Source organism: Ailuropoda melanoleuca, chromosome 6, assembly GCF_002007445.2.
Source record: "Ailuropoda melanoleuca isolate Jingjing chromosome 6, ASM200744v2, whole genome shotgun sequence".
Lineage (NCBI taxonomy): Eukaryota > Metazoa > Chordata > Mammalia > Carnivora > Ursidae > Ailuropoda > Ailuropoda melanoleuca.
In genome coordinates, this window is record NC_048223.1 from 57,488,367 (window position 1) to 57,503,029 (window position 14,663).

Here is a 14,663-nt window from a genome sequence, read left to right on the forward strand (position 1 = left end):
TCAGTGTGTATTTTTTAGATTCAGGAATAATCAAATTCTTGCCTCTGCTGGGATAGTTACGGAAGATGCCTCAGAAATTTAAATTTTTTCTATCTTTGTTGGTAATACGAGTGTATATGACATTAATCAGGAACCAAAAACTTCCATTTATAGAAGTCCAGGTTTTTAAATAGAATAGGACTTTTTAAAAGTACGTTTATGTTTTTTAATAAGTCACATAGCTGATGGCATTATATATTACCGTAGTCTGGTAATATATAACAGACTACAAAGCAAAAACAGAGAAATCCAAGCTTATTTAAATAAAGCTGCTTTTATAATAGCAATTTGTAATAGCAAATAAATTAGTAGCTCATGTGCAACAAATAGATCATGATTAAGCAGTCCTGTATTTCTCAATGGAATAGTCTATTACCATTTAAAAATAATCTTTTAGATGCATGTAAAATCTATACAAAATAATGTGGGATCAGAAGTAAGTTAATTATGGTTACATAAAAATCTATAAAAATGGCAATCAAAATAGTATAAATAGTAAAGTGCACAGTTTATGATAGAGATAATCGTATTCTTCATTTTTTACTTTAGGTTTGATGTACAGCGTTCTGAGAACTGTTCTAGTATCAGTTTGATCAATAAGTATTTTTTTCTTGTGTGCATTTAAATGTAGATACTAAACTAATGCTTGTAAGTATTGAAGAGTAAATTTCTTTTTATCTTTTTTTGTAATGAGTTATTCAGTTTTTTGTTGTTTTGTTTTTAGTAGCATGATTTTCTGTGTATTGGTTACATCCCCAGTGTAATTTTGGTATCAGTTATTGAATATTCTTTTTCCAAACAGTTACCTGACCTTAAAGATGCTGAAGCTGTTCAGAAATTCTTCCTTGAAGAAATACAGCTTGGTGAAGAGTTGCTAGCCCAAGGTAAGTCATTAAAAGATGAGGAAATTAGAATTCTTCACAGTAAGTATAAATTTATGGTGATAAGGGGCTTTTTTTTTGGTGTAGTGTAGCAGCTTTTAAAAAAGTTATTCTGGGGGCGCCTAGGTGGCTCAGTCATTAAGCATCTGCCTTCGGCTCAGGGCGTGATCCCAGGGTCCTGGGATCGAGCCCCACATCGGGCTCCCTGCTCCTCTGGGAAGCCTGCTTCTTCCTCTCCCACTCCCCCTGCTTGTGTTCCTTCTCTCACTGGCTGTTTCTCTCTCTGTCAAATAAATAAATAAAATCTTTAAAAAAAAAAAAGTTATTCTGAATATTTCAAGACAAGTCATTTAGTAATGGGAAAATTATTTTATTTAAGACTGGCTAGGAGCACCTGCATTGCTCAGTCGGTTAAGCGTCTGGCTGTTGATTTTGGCTCAGGTCATGGCTTCAGGGTCCTGAGATGGAGCCCTGTGTCATCTCTGGTCTCTGTGCTGGCCTGGAGCCTGCTTGAGGTTCTCCCCGCCCCCGTCCCCCCCGCCGCACTCGTGCATGCTCTTGCATGCTCTCCTTCTCAAAAAAAAAANTTTCTGTCTCTTTCTCTCCTTCTCAAAAAAAAAAAAAAAAGGACTGGCTCTAGAAAAATACTTCTCGTGGGTTATCATTATCCATAAGATGTTTTGAGTTTTAGGTTTATTTGATACATGATACAGAGAATATAAGTAATCTTTACAAATGAGGTTATTGTTTTAGCAGTTTAGAGACTATAGTCATAATGCAATATGTAAATAATAACTGAAGGAATGTGATCTAGGCATATACTTTCTCAACTTCTTCATCTAATCTTCAGGTCTTTTCTAATATTTATAGGAAGGAATGGCTAATATAAGTCCCAGAGAAGGTTAATTTACTTGTTAGGGTCAAAACTGAGTTCATGGTGCTCAATTTCAGGACCAGCCCGTAATCTGAATATGATCTAGAGTTTAGGCTGTGTGCTTTACATATTCAATTAAGGATTAAGAGTTGTTTTTTTTTTTTAAAAAAAACATTACTATTATGAAGTTAAAATGATCAAAGTGACAAATTTGAGATCTGTAATTCAGTAATTTAGAGTCTTAAATGTATTTATAAATTTTTAGTGACAAATCAGCTTTTATTTTTTTAAAGATTTTTTAAAATTAATTAATTAATTAGTTTGACAGCACAAGCGGGAGAGGGAGAAGCAGACTCCCCGCTGAGCAAGGAGCCTGATGCGGGGCTTGATCCCAGGATCCTGGGATCATGACCTGAGCCAAAGGCAGACGTTCAACAGACTGAGCCATCCAGGCACCCCAGCTTTTATTTATTTTTAAAAGATCTGTTTTTTGAGACAGAGTGTGTGTGTGCAAGGGACTTGGGGTAGGGGAAAGGGCAGATGGAGAGGGAGAGAGAAAATCTTAAAGCAGGCTCCACACCCAGTGCAAAGCCATCAGGCTCCATCCCAGGACCGTGAGACCATGACCTGAGCTGAAATCGAGAGTCTGATGCTTAGTTGACTGTGCCACCTAGGCATCCTCAAATTATCTTTTATTTCAAAAGTAGCTTTTGAAGTATTTGCTATCATTAATAAAAATGATATTAGGTGTCAAGTTTTTTTTTATGCTCATTGCTGTATCATAGATTTAGATAGTATTGAATTACACAATGTAGGTCATTTGTGGTTTTTTATTTTATTTTTTTTTTTGGGAAAGGATTAAAGATTTCAGGTGGTGGTGACATGTTAACTTTTTGTCATGTCTCCCCCTTCCCAGTAATTTCTTTGCTTTTCTCTTTAGGAAATAATTATCATATTTGGATGGCATAGTAGGCTGATAATATTTATAAATAAAAATGGAAATTCCTTACTAGAAAATAATTTTGCCTTTTTTACCCCATTACAATAAGAAAAAAGTGAGGTTTAATCATGGGGTAATAGTAAAGCACTTAAATCTTCAAAGGGCTCATTTGAGAGACTCTGTTACTTTAATATTTGAAAAGAGAAATCTGCATGTATAGGGATATCTGTGTCTAAGGTATAGGTTGTAGTATTTCAGTTCATGCAGACATTCTCAAAGTATTTTGTTCATGCTCATAAATAAGGTCTATGTGATACTACCAAAATTTTCTGTCTTCCAAAATAAAAACACTATTTTATATCATTTTAGTTATTTTTTTAAAGATTTTGTTTGTTTGAGGGAGAGGAAGAGTGAGCAGGGCAGAGGGAGAGGGAGAAGCAGACTCCTTGCTGAGCAGGGAGCCTGATGTGGGACTTGATCCCAGGACCCCAGGACCATGATCTGAGCCGAAGGCAGTTGCTGAACTGACTGAGCCACCCAGGCGCCCCTAGAAACACTATCTTAAATTATTTTACTCAGAGTGAAACATAATAGAAAAAAGTACAGTCGTAATAACTTCTGTTTGGATGGGCTTGGAGATCCATGTATTGTGACCATCTGTTGACTTGAGCTGTCAGCTCCAGATTGAGAAGGACAGTAACTCATGGTGTCTGGGAGGAAGGCAGGGAAGGACAGGCGGGAGTTACTCTTTTTCCCAAGCTCATGTTCCGCACTTTAGCTCATCACCATCCAGAGGGTTACTTAACTCTGCCAAGCTGCCTTTCTTATGGTGGAAACTACCAACCAAACCTGAGGTTGAAGTCTCAGGTGGTTAGAATTAGGGAAAAAGTCAACATCAGAGTAAGTCATGTGAAGGCATGAGTGATTTAGGCAGTGAACTTCATCGCTTGGCAGTTCTTCCATCTAGGGGTCTTCCATAAGCATAGTTCTGTTAACTGAGCCAGATCTCATCTCAGGATGATATGAACGGGCTCAGGTCTGCAAGTGCAGAGAGGAAACCGTTGAGTTGCTGGGGTGGTTCATTAACTGTTTCCAGTGTATTTAGAAATGTTGGGAGGTGTCTTTGGATCCCGTGTTCTACACACAATAATCCAGTAGCAGCTCTGTTTCCATTTAATAATCAGAATTAATATCCCTAGGCAACAGTGTTGTAATCCCCTATATTGCCTGTAAATTCAGTGGTGTGAGGATTCAGTGGCCAAGTGGCATCTTAATCACCAAGTCAGTGGAGCCATTGTGTCCCCCAGTGGAAGTCCAAGCCCTTGAGGAAGAACTGAGTCTTTTGTATTTTCCATTTTTAATGCTTTCTTCAGTTTGAATACCTCAGTCCTTAGATTTTTCTCAGTTGAAATGTTCAAGGAATTCCTCTTCATATACCATCCTTCAGTCCCTTATTTGGTCATGTTCTTACTCAGGGATTGGTCATGATCTTATTCAGGGTCAGAAAACTTTGTGTTTACTGGTTTATTATATAGGGCAAGATGTGGGGGTGGGGTGGGCAGGACATGAGAATCTTCTACTGTCTCTGAATACACCACCCTCCTAGTACCTCGATGTGCTCACCAACCCAGAAAGGTCAAGAAACAATTTTTTGGCATAATTAGAATTTGCTCAGTTTCCTGTGTTTTATGTAATTGTTTTTCTTTCAAAAGTAATGTGTCCATTGTAGGATAAATTAAGAGAAAATCCTACCACTCAGAGATAATCGTTATTTTGTTACCTGCTTCTTGCCACTTCCATTAATGTGACTGTTTTTCCTATTAGTATCACTTTTTTAAAAAGGTTTTTTTTTTTCTTTTTTGAGTTTGCATGTGATCACATTCAAAATAGTATAAAGGATTATCTAAAGTGAATTTGGGCGTCCTTTCTACCTCAGTCCCCAGTTGTCCAGTTCTCAGAAAAGTAGTGTTCCATAGTTAGCAATTTCTTTTCTTTCTTTTTTTTTTAAGATTTTATTTATTTATTTCACGGAGCACAAGTAGGGGGACTGGCAGGAAGAGGGAGAAGCAGGCTCCTCGATGAGCAGAGAGCCCTGTATGGGACTTGATCCCAGAACTGTGGGATCATGACCTGAGCCGAAGACAGATGCTTCATTGACTGAGCCACCCAGGCCCCCTGTAGTTAACAATTTCTTATATAATTAAATAGTAATATACTTGGACATTTCTGCACTTTAATTTCTCCCTTTTTGTATGTGTTTTGAAGACACTTCCATATCAGTACTGTGATCTGATTAATTTTTATTAATGCTTTCATAATATTCACTTACATGGATGTACTATAGATTAATTTCCAAGTTTTTACCTGTGTGATGTTTTTGGTCAGTATCACTTGGAGATATAGTGAAGGCTTTAGAGTTGAATTTTTGACAAAGGCAGACTTTCCAGGTCACATGTTATTTTTATGTAAATCTTTCAGGCGAATATGAGAAAGGTGTGGACCATCTGACAAACGCAATTGCTGTGTGTGGACAGCCACAGCAGTTGCTGCAAGTGTTACAGCAAACTCTTCCACCACCAGTGTTCCAGATGCTTCTGACCAAGCTTCCAACAATTAGTCAGGTAAGGATTCGAAATGTTAATAAAAGTTAGTAGAATCTGAGAATTAAATGTTGTAGGGACATTGACATTTAAAAATTAGTCTAGTGAACATGATGAAATTATGAAACTCATTCTTGGAATCAAAGTGGAATTGGAGGTAGCATGCTTGAAATTTTCCTTCCCTAATAATACTGAAATGAGCATAAGATCCAGTTATTGCACTCTACGTGTGGATCAGGAGGTACGTCTCAGTATGAAATCTCAGGCCTTGGTATTCAGATACCAAAATTCAGGCCACTCGCAGCTACCTTCTGAAACTAGCTTTCTGTCGACTCTTGTGAGCCCATGCATTCAGTTAAGTGGCCTGGCAGAGGGGCCAAGATGGTATAGCTTGAAATTAGATCATAAAGGATTGTGGATACCATCCTCTGATCTCACTTCCCTAAAGGCCCCAGTGCCTCTGCTTCTGCCAAGGTGGGCTTTGGGCTTGGAGCTATTTTACTACATCTCCAAATCTATATTAAATTCAACATTTGTATAAAAGATTATATAACTTAAGAATTGATTAAAGTGCATTCTGTTGGTTTTTAATTTTTTCCAAGGAACCGAAATGAATCTGTTTTTTGAAATAGTTTGTTTATTCGTGTAATTTCCACAGTCGGTGTGATTTAAAATTGGTTAATTCTTCAAACTGACCTTTACTCAGTTTGGAAAGGGACTGGAGAGAAAATAAAGGCCCTAAAGATTTCAGGGAAAGAGTTGAAAAAAAATGAAGATTTGGTCTTAATCCTTTTTAGACTAATGTGGTTCCTGGTCTGTCTAAATCAGAATCTTCTGTTAGTATTATATGCTCTTGGAAAGGCATCAAAGCTTAGTGCTTTTGGAAGATGGGCCTGAGAGTGTGAGGTCTTTTGAAATATGGATGAATTAAGGATGAAACCGGAACTCCTCTTTGTAAAAACGGCCTCCTTTACTCAGTTAACTTAATGTCATCTGGAAATATTTTCAACTGCTAATTTTGGAATTACTGTATTCCTTCTTGTATAATAACTGAGCATTTTCAGGCCAAAAAGGGAAATGTTAGGAGCATAGAATGACCAGTAAAGTGCTAATCAGTATTCTTAGTCTATATGGGAGTGAAAAGATACCTTAAATTCTTTTTGGTTTTAGTTATATAATTGATTAACATGTAAAACAGTATAATGTTATCCTTCCTTGGATTTTGAAATAGGACTGACAGTAGTGTGATCATTATTTTCTTTGTAACAGTATTTAGAAGTGTTAAGTATTGAAATCTCAGAATGGGTAAACTTAACAAGATTTGATTCTTTGAATAAAAAGGACGTATTTTTTTTTCCCCTTAAAATTTTAGTTTAATTGAAGTATTGTTGACACACAGTGTTACATTAGTTTCAGGTGTACAGCTTACTGTTTTGACAAGTCTGTACATTATGGTCTGCTCACCACAAGTGTGGCTACCATCTGTCTCACCATACAACGGTATTTCATGATCATTGACTGTATTTCCTATGCTGTGTTTTTTATTCCCATAACTTTTTATCCTTGCATAACTGGAAGCCTGGACCTCTCACTCCCCTTCAGACATTTGGCCTATCCCCCCACCCACTTCAGTTCTTCCGGCATCCACCAGTTTGTATTTTTGCATCTCTTCCTCCTTTTTTTTGTTTGTTCATTTGTTGGTTTTTAGATTCCACAAACAAGTGAAATTAGATGGTGTTTATCTTTTTCTTAGTGAAATAATACTTAGCATAATATCTTCTAGGTCTATCCATATTGCAGATAGCAAGATCTCATTCTTGGTCCATTGTATATGTTTACCACTTCTTTTTTTTTTTTTTTAAAGATTTTATTTATTTATTTGACAGAGGTACAGACAGCCAGCGAGAGAGGGAACACAAGCAGGGGGAGTGGGAGAGGAAGAAGCAGGCTCATAGCGGAAGAGCCTGATGTGGGGCTCGATCCCATAACGCCGGGATCATGCCCTGAGCTGAAGGCAGACGCTTAACCGCTGTGCCACTCAGGCGTCCCTGTTTACCACTTCTTTATCCATTCATACGTTGATGGACACCACTGTTGTTTCCACATCTTGGCTATTATAAATAATGCTGCAGTAAACCTGGAGGTGCATACGTCTTTCCGAATTAGTATTTTCATTTTCTTATTTCTTTTTTTTTTTCTTAAAGATTTTATTTATTTATTCGAGAGAGCAAGCGTGACTTTGGGGCAGAGGGAGGGGGAGAAGCAGGTTCCCTGCTGAGCAGGGAGCCCTATGTGGGGCTCAATCCCAGGACCCTGGGATCATGACCTGAGTTGAAGGCAGAAGCTTAACTGACTGAGCCACCCAGGCGCCCCATATTTTCATTTTCTTTGGGTAAATAAATAACCACCAGTGGAATTATTGGATCATATGGTTTTCCTATTTTTTAATTTTTTGAGGAACCTTCTTACTGTTTTCCACAGTGGCTGCACCAGTTTACATTTGCACCAACAATGGATGAGAGTTCCTTTTTCTCCACGTCCTCACCAACATTTGTTACTTCTTGTCTTTCTGATTCTGGGCATTCTGACGTGGGAGGCGATATCACATTGTATTGTCGTTTTGATTTGCGTTTCCTTGATGATTTAATGGTGTTGAGCATCTTTGCATGTGTCTGTTGGGAAAATGTCCGTTTAGGTCCTCTGCCCGCTTTTAATTGGATTATTATTTTCCTCGGTGTTGAGTTGTAGGAGTTCTTCATGTATTTTGGATATTAACCCCTTACTAGATGTATCATTTACAGATACCCTCCAGTTCATTATTTTGTCTTTTCATTTTGTTGGTTTACTTTGCCATGTAAAAGCTTTTTATTTTGGTGTAGTCCCAATAGTTTATTTTTGCTTTTGTTTCCCTTGCCTGAGGAGACCTACCTAGAAAAATGTTGTTAAGGCCAGTGTCCAAGAAGATTACTGCCTGTGTTCTTCTAGGAGTTTTATGGTGTCAGGTCTCACATTTAGGTCTTTAATCCATTTTGAGTTCTTTTTTGTGCATGGTGTAAGGAAGTGGTCCTGTTTCATTCTTCTGCTATTTATTGAAGAGACTGTCTTTTCCCACTGGATATTCTTGCCTCCTACGAAGGACTTTTAAAAATTAAATTTTTTTTTTTCTCTTTCAGAGAATTGTAAGTGCTCAGAGCTTGGCTGAAGATGATGTGGAATGAGAAAATGTCAACATAATCTCAATTAAAAATATTTTTAAAATCTTAAGTCGGAAGATGAGCAGCTCTGGGGAAAAGGGCAAATAGGCTTGTTATGGACTGTCCTACACTGAAATCTACCAAAGTCGGTTTTTACTTTGTGTAGATCCATTCATTTGTTTTATTTATTTTTCCCAGTGAAAAGTGTATTTTGATAGCAAGCTTTTCATTTTATAAATACACTATGAGTTACCAAAATATCATGGATTTATTTTATTCCTAAAACGTGCAATTAAAGTGTACATATAACATCACATTACTTATGTTAAAAATACTCAGTGCTTAGTTTTGAAAGATAGGCAAAAAAACGTATAGGAGAAAGCTGAAGAATGCACGTTTTTTTTTTAAAGCTAGTACATTTGTTCTACATAAAAGAATTGGATGGAAACTTTATCAAAACTGAGCATTAAAATCTTTGAGAGATTATTTTTTTTCATTTAATCTCTTAAATACTTGAGATGTGCTGCTGTGCTGTATTAATTCACCCTCTCCCTGTGTATTTGTCTTGAAATGTTTAAATCGGTGGGCTTAATGTGTTCTGGATATTTATCTACTTGTATTTTAGATGTATGTAGTTGCAAATAGCACCAGGAATTAGATCTATGTACATCCTTAATCTAGCCATGGAGCTTCACCAATTACTATCTGCCCTCTTTTCTCACTTAAAAAATGAGGGGATTGGTCTGCTAATTCAGAGAAGTGTCCGTTTCAGCTTTTACTTCATTTGGTTCTGTTTAGCATCTTCAAATTCACTTCTCCTGAAGAATATATTTGTTTGGACAACCAGGCCTTGCATTTTTTTATGCTCTGAAGTTTGCATGCTTGCCTGACTTAGTATTTCTGAATTGATCCCTCCCCATTTTTTTTTTTTTTTAAAGATCTAACTTGGGTTGATTTTCACCTAAATCATATGGTTCTGTCATTACTCTTGTAAATCTGAAACTTAACTTTTAGGGTAACTGGGATGATAAGCTTGTAAAATGTTTGTTCTGTTGGCCTTTGCTTATCTTCAGTGTATCTCCTTAATCCTCTTTCAGTCTGATTCGTTTATCTTGTTATGATGAGAATAAGGTGTAACCTTGTGGCTGAAGACTTGAAAAGAATGGAGGTGTTCTNATTTTCACTGAAATCATATGGTTCTGTCATATAAAAATCGGAAACTTAACTTTTAGGGTAACTGGGATGATAAGCTTGTAAAATTTTTGTTCTGTTGGCCTTTGCTTATCTTCAGTGTATCTCCTTAATCCTCTTTCAGTCTGATTCGTTTATCTTGTTATGATTGAGAATAAGGTGTAACCTTGTGGCTGAAGACTTGAAAAGAATGGAGGTGTTCTCAAAATAGTGACTTGTTATCTGCAGTCACAGATTGAACATTAGGTCTGAGAATAAAGATCTTGGTACTTATCATCTGTTGAACTGAGTAACAATTCCTCCCTGTATACATTGCCTTTATTTTGTCTAAAAATCTGGAGAGATCCTGAAGACTTTTCCAGTGTACTTACATATTTAACTTAATTTACTTACAAATTTTCCTTAACCTTGGGTTTTTGTTGAGGTTGGGATATAGAGGAAAGAGTTTGGAGTATGGTTCTGAGTTTTTGCTTCCGGACAGCCGCATGGCCTTTGGCAGGTCACATTACATCTCTGAATTTACCCCTAGTATTCTCATTTATAAAATTAGAACATCAGACTGCGTAACTCAGACATTTCAGGACTCTTCCTCATGTACATTCCAGGTTCGTGATCCTGCACCCTTAAACAGTATGTTTTGTTTTGTTTTTTATTGCATCCTGCCTACTCTTCTCTGGAGATAGGGTGGTGACCAGTGTAAACATTCTAGTTAGTCAGTTTTACTCATAGATCCCAAATCCAAAGCAGTGTAGTGGTCATTGGTCACACAAATAGGAAACAGTCTTTTTGTCCTGTACTCTGCCTAGCCAGAGGGGAGTATTCAGACCAACAGCATTCAGAATATAGGTCAGAGTTAGAACATAAGGGGGAAAAGAGCATGGGGTAGACAGCTCGGCAAGGGAGGAATGGACCCATAGAAGCTAAGGACTAGCTGAAGGAGTGAGCAGTCTACTTAGCTTTGGGAGAAGGTATGAAGGCTGTATACCCTTGAGAATTGTAGTGTAGTCCAAGCTTGGTATCACTGGGTTTTCTGAAAAATAATCAGCTTTGATCTAATGCTTGTTGAAAAGGCTGTGCTATCTTCCCAGTGGAGCTGATTATGCAGTCATTTTCTTACTAAAATGACAGCTTTTGTGCTTTAAAATTATTAGGTGCCACTTTTGAAAGGTGGTAGTAGTTTTTAAAAAAAAAAAAAAAGCCCAAACAAGATGTTCCCCCAGGCACATATTGCCAACATGGTTTCCTATCTAAATTTTTACACCGTGATGGAGCCTGGCTGTAGGGATGATGTTGGCCAAATGGTGTTCGACCCAGGATTTAATCAGAATGATGACAGCCTGAATGTGCCCATGTGTTAATTTTGAATGCTTATATAAAGTCTTTGGAAATATGTATTAGTGCATGTTAGTCCCTGGGAAGGAGCTGTTTGATTCCACAGTATGTACTTAAGGTGAAAGTATGCTTAAAATGTGCTTACCTGGCAGACTCTGTGCTGTCCTGTTAACAGATAACTAGAATTTATGTTAAGTACATAAAACCTAGGACAGTGGGCATAGTAGGCAGTCGGCGAATGTTGGAGTCCTCTTACCCCTCAATAAGGTTGATATTTTTTACCATCTTTATGCTTGCTTTTCTGACCTTGTTGAACCAACTTATGGACCAGAGTATTAAATATTACAGAAAAGATTTTGAGAAAATTAGTATATCATGCAGATGTTACACAAAATTTTCTTTCTTGTAACATAAAAAAATGCAGTTTTATTGCTTGTGCCTCAACTGTTTAAGTAAATATTAAAGGGCTTGGAGAAAATTTCCGTTCGGTGAATATTTGCAGAAGTGAATTCTCAGTTTGATTCACAGTGGTGGTACCTGCTTCTAGGTAAATATCCCTTAGAGAAGTGACAGTTGACAGTTGTGCAGCTTGTCCCAGGAAAATGCACATTTGCTTTTGACTTCAGGAGATTCACAGATCCCAGGTTAAGAACCTGTGCTTTCCTGTCAGTAGTTCCTGACTTGAGCAGGTGCCTGGAAAGAGTATTAAAACACATCGCTGGGCAGTAGGTCTCAGCAGGATCATATTTCAGTATTTCTTTTTTTAAATCAAAATATATTTTTTTAAAGATTTATTTATTTTTGGAGAAAGTGTGAGCAGGGGGAGGGGAAGAGGCAGAGAATCTCAAGCAGAGTCCGTGCCCAAAATGGGGCTCTACTTCATGACCCTGAGATCATGAGCCACCCAGGAGCCCCCAAAATATTTTCATTTTTAGTTTCTTTTAAGTAAACTCTCCCCCCAGTGTGGGGCTCCAACTCAGGACCCCAGATCAAGAGTCACATGCTCCAATGACTGAACTAGCCAGGTGCCCCATGTTAGCATTTCTAATAAGTCTCCAGGTTTTAGTGGGCCGCTGGTCTGGGACCCTGCTGTGAATGTGACACAGCAACACTCAGTAGTGGTGTAGAAAACATAAATAGGAAATTATTACGGGATAGCAGCCATGTTAACGTCAATGTACTTTAGCACTCTCTCCTGTAAAAATGAGATGTGTAGGGGCGCCAGGGTGGCTCAGATGGTTAAGCATCTGCCTTCCGCTTAGGTCATGATCCTGGGATCAAGCCCCATATTGGCTCCCAGCTCAGCGGGGAGTCTGCTTCTGCCTCTGCCTCTCCTAGGAGCTTGTGCCCTTTCTCTGTCTCTCGCAAATGAATAAATAAAATCTTAAAATGAAATGTGTAATTAGAGAAAGCCAGCTAACTGGGGGTAGAATGTAATTAATTAAGAATACCTGGTACTCATTCTAATCTGAAGCATAAAGACCATCAATTATCAGACTTTATGTTCAATATAGGCCAGTCCATTTAAATGTGTTTTAGGAATATTTTCTATAAACAGCCCATCAACTAGACACCTCAGTTAAGCAGAAATTAACATTCCCTGAGCATTTTAGTTGTTCTAAAATTTTTATTCCATATTTGTGTCTTCCGGCAAATCAAATGGATTTTTCTCCTTTTTTAGATAAAAGGTCTCCAGGACGTTTTATATATGTAATTTTTTTCCTTCACTTTTGATAGCTACATAACAACTGTGTTCTGGAAACAGTCCAGGAGGCATTACAGAGGTGCTAAATCCTTTCTTAATTTCCACTGGTATTGATAGAGGAGTCAAATACTTTGCAATCATAGGGGTATAGAAGTGATGGGTGGGGGAATGGATGGAGAAGAAATGGCTTAAGAGGGGCTGTGGTTGAGCTGGAGCTTGATCTGAAAAAGATGGCATGTGGAAAGTGCCAGCATGTGATCTGTGTGTTCCCGAAGAACAACTGGATCCCACTGGAATTTCACTGAGTTCTTAAAATTCATGTAGCCCTGCCTTGCCTTTGGTGCCTAAGGAGTAGATGAGACAGCAGGGCTGGTCTTTTTAGTTTGTACCTCAGTAGAGTGGGTAATTTTGAAGTTCAAAAACCAGAACCTGTCTCCGTTCGCCCAGAGTAGCACGCAAGACGAGTCCCTGGGCAAGTTAAACAGGTTCGTTCATGACCTCTGGACAGTGTTCACATTGTGCCTGCACTTGGTCACCCTACTCAGCGTTCGAAGAGGGCAACTTTGTGGTCTTAGAGACTGATTATTTTATAAACCAGTTACATCAGTTACCATTTTTATAGAGCCCTATGGTAGTTTCCAAAAGCTTCCTCTACAGTTAGGACTCCAGTAGCGAACCCAACTTGAATTAGCATTAGTGGCATTTGTTGGCTCCTCAGGAAGAGTAGATCTAGCCTCTCAGATTAGCATGAGCACCCCAAACCAGGACAGCTCCCTCCACCTCTGCGTCTCATTGTGCTTGTTGATATTCACTAACATACAAAGGATGACAGAAACACCTGGGCTCTAGAATGGATTCAATTCACTCAGATGCCTTAGTCTCCTACAGGAGTCCTTCCCCTTTCACAGCTTAAAAAACCTGCCTAGGGTTGCATGGGAAATGGAAGGTTCAGGATTTCCCCCCATCCTTATGGACATATGATTTATAAATTAAGATTTTGTGTGTTTAAAGTGTGCACTGCGATGTTTTGGTGTATGTGGACATAAACAATACCACCATCTATCACCTCACGTAATTCTTCAGGCATGTAATGTGAGAATACTTAAGATCCACTCTGCAGGTTTCAAGTACACAATACTGTGGTCCCCATTCCATATGTTAGATGTCCAGAACTCAGAACTGAAAGTTCGTACACTTAGTTCAACATATCCCTAGTTCCCCTACCCCCTTATTCCTGGCAGCCACCATTCTACTCTTCCCACGAGTTTGATTTGTTAGAGTCCACCTCTGAGCGAGAACATACAGTATTTGTCTTTGCGTGTCTGGCTTATCTGACTTCGCATGATATCCTCCAGGTCCAACCATGTCCCAAATGGCAGAATTTCCTTTTTTAAGGCTGAATATCCCATACACACAGACATCTGTTATATTTTATGTATCTCCTTATCCACTGACAGACATTTAGCTTACTCTCCTGTCATGCCTCTTGTGAACAGTGCTGCAATGAACTTGAGAGTGCTCTTTGAGATGGTGATTTCATTTCTGATATATACCCAGAAGTGGGATTGCTGGATCATTTGGTAGTTCTGTTTTTTAAGTTTTTGAGACCTGTCCATACTGTTTTCCAGAGTGACTACATCACTTCACAGCGGGCTTGCTTTTCTCCACATCCTCTCCAACGCTTGCCTTTTGACTGTGTTACTAGCCATTCTGTCAGGTGTGCGGTTGACACTGTTTTGTGTATGTGCTGCAGAAGTGAGCAGGATTCACATTTCCCAGATGGTTAGTGATGTTGAGCACTTGCTGGCCATTTGCATGGCTTCGGAAGAAAATGGCTGTTAGGTCCTTTGCCCATTTTAAGATTAGATTATTGAATTTTTTGCTGTTGAGTTGTAGGCATTCCTCAT

At 38.4% G+C, this 14,663-nt stretch overlaps 1 protein-coding gene across 2 annotated transcripts in view; it reads left to right on the forward strand.

Moving 5' to 3' along the window:
* The window catches only part of TOMM20 (translocase of outer mitochondrial membrane 20), a 41,601-nt gene that overhangs the window by 6,473 nt on the left and 20,465 nt on the right, over positions 1-14,663 (forward strand). The window contains exons 3-5 of one of the 2 annotated variants that reach the window (XM_034662500.1): positions 842-923; positions 5,213-5,355; positions 8,508-9,047. In XM_034662500.1, coding sequence (XP_034518391.1) covers positions 842-923; positions 5,213-5,355; positions 8,508-8,552 — 270 coding nt within the window. In that variant the 3' untranslated portion in view covers positions 8,553-9,047. Of the gene's footprint in view, positions 1-841; positions 924-5,212; positions 5,356-8,507; positions 9,048-14,663 lie in introns of those variants that run through there. The other variant, XM_034662501.1, reaches the window with a different exon arrangement.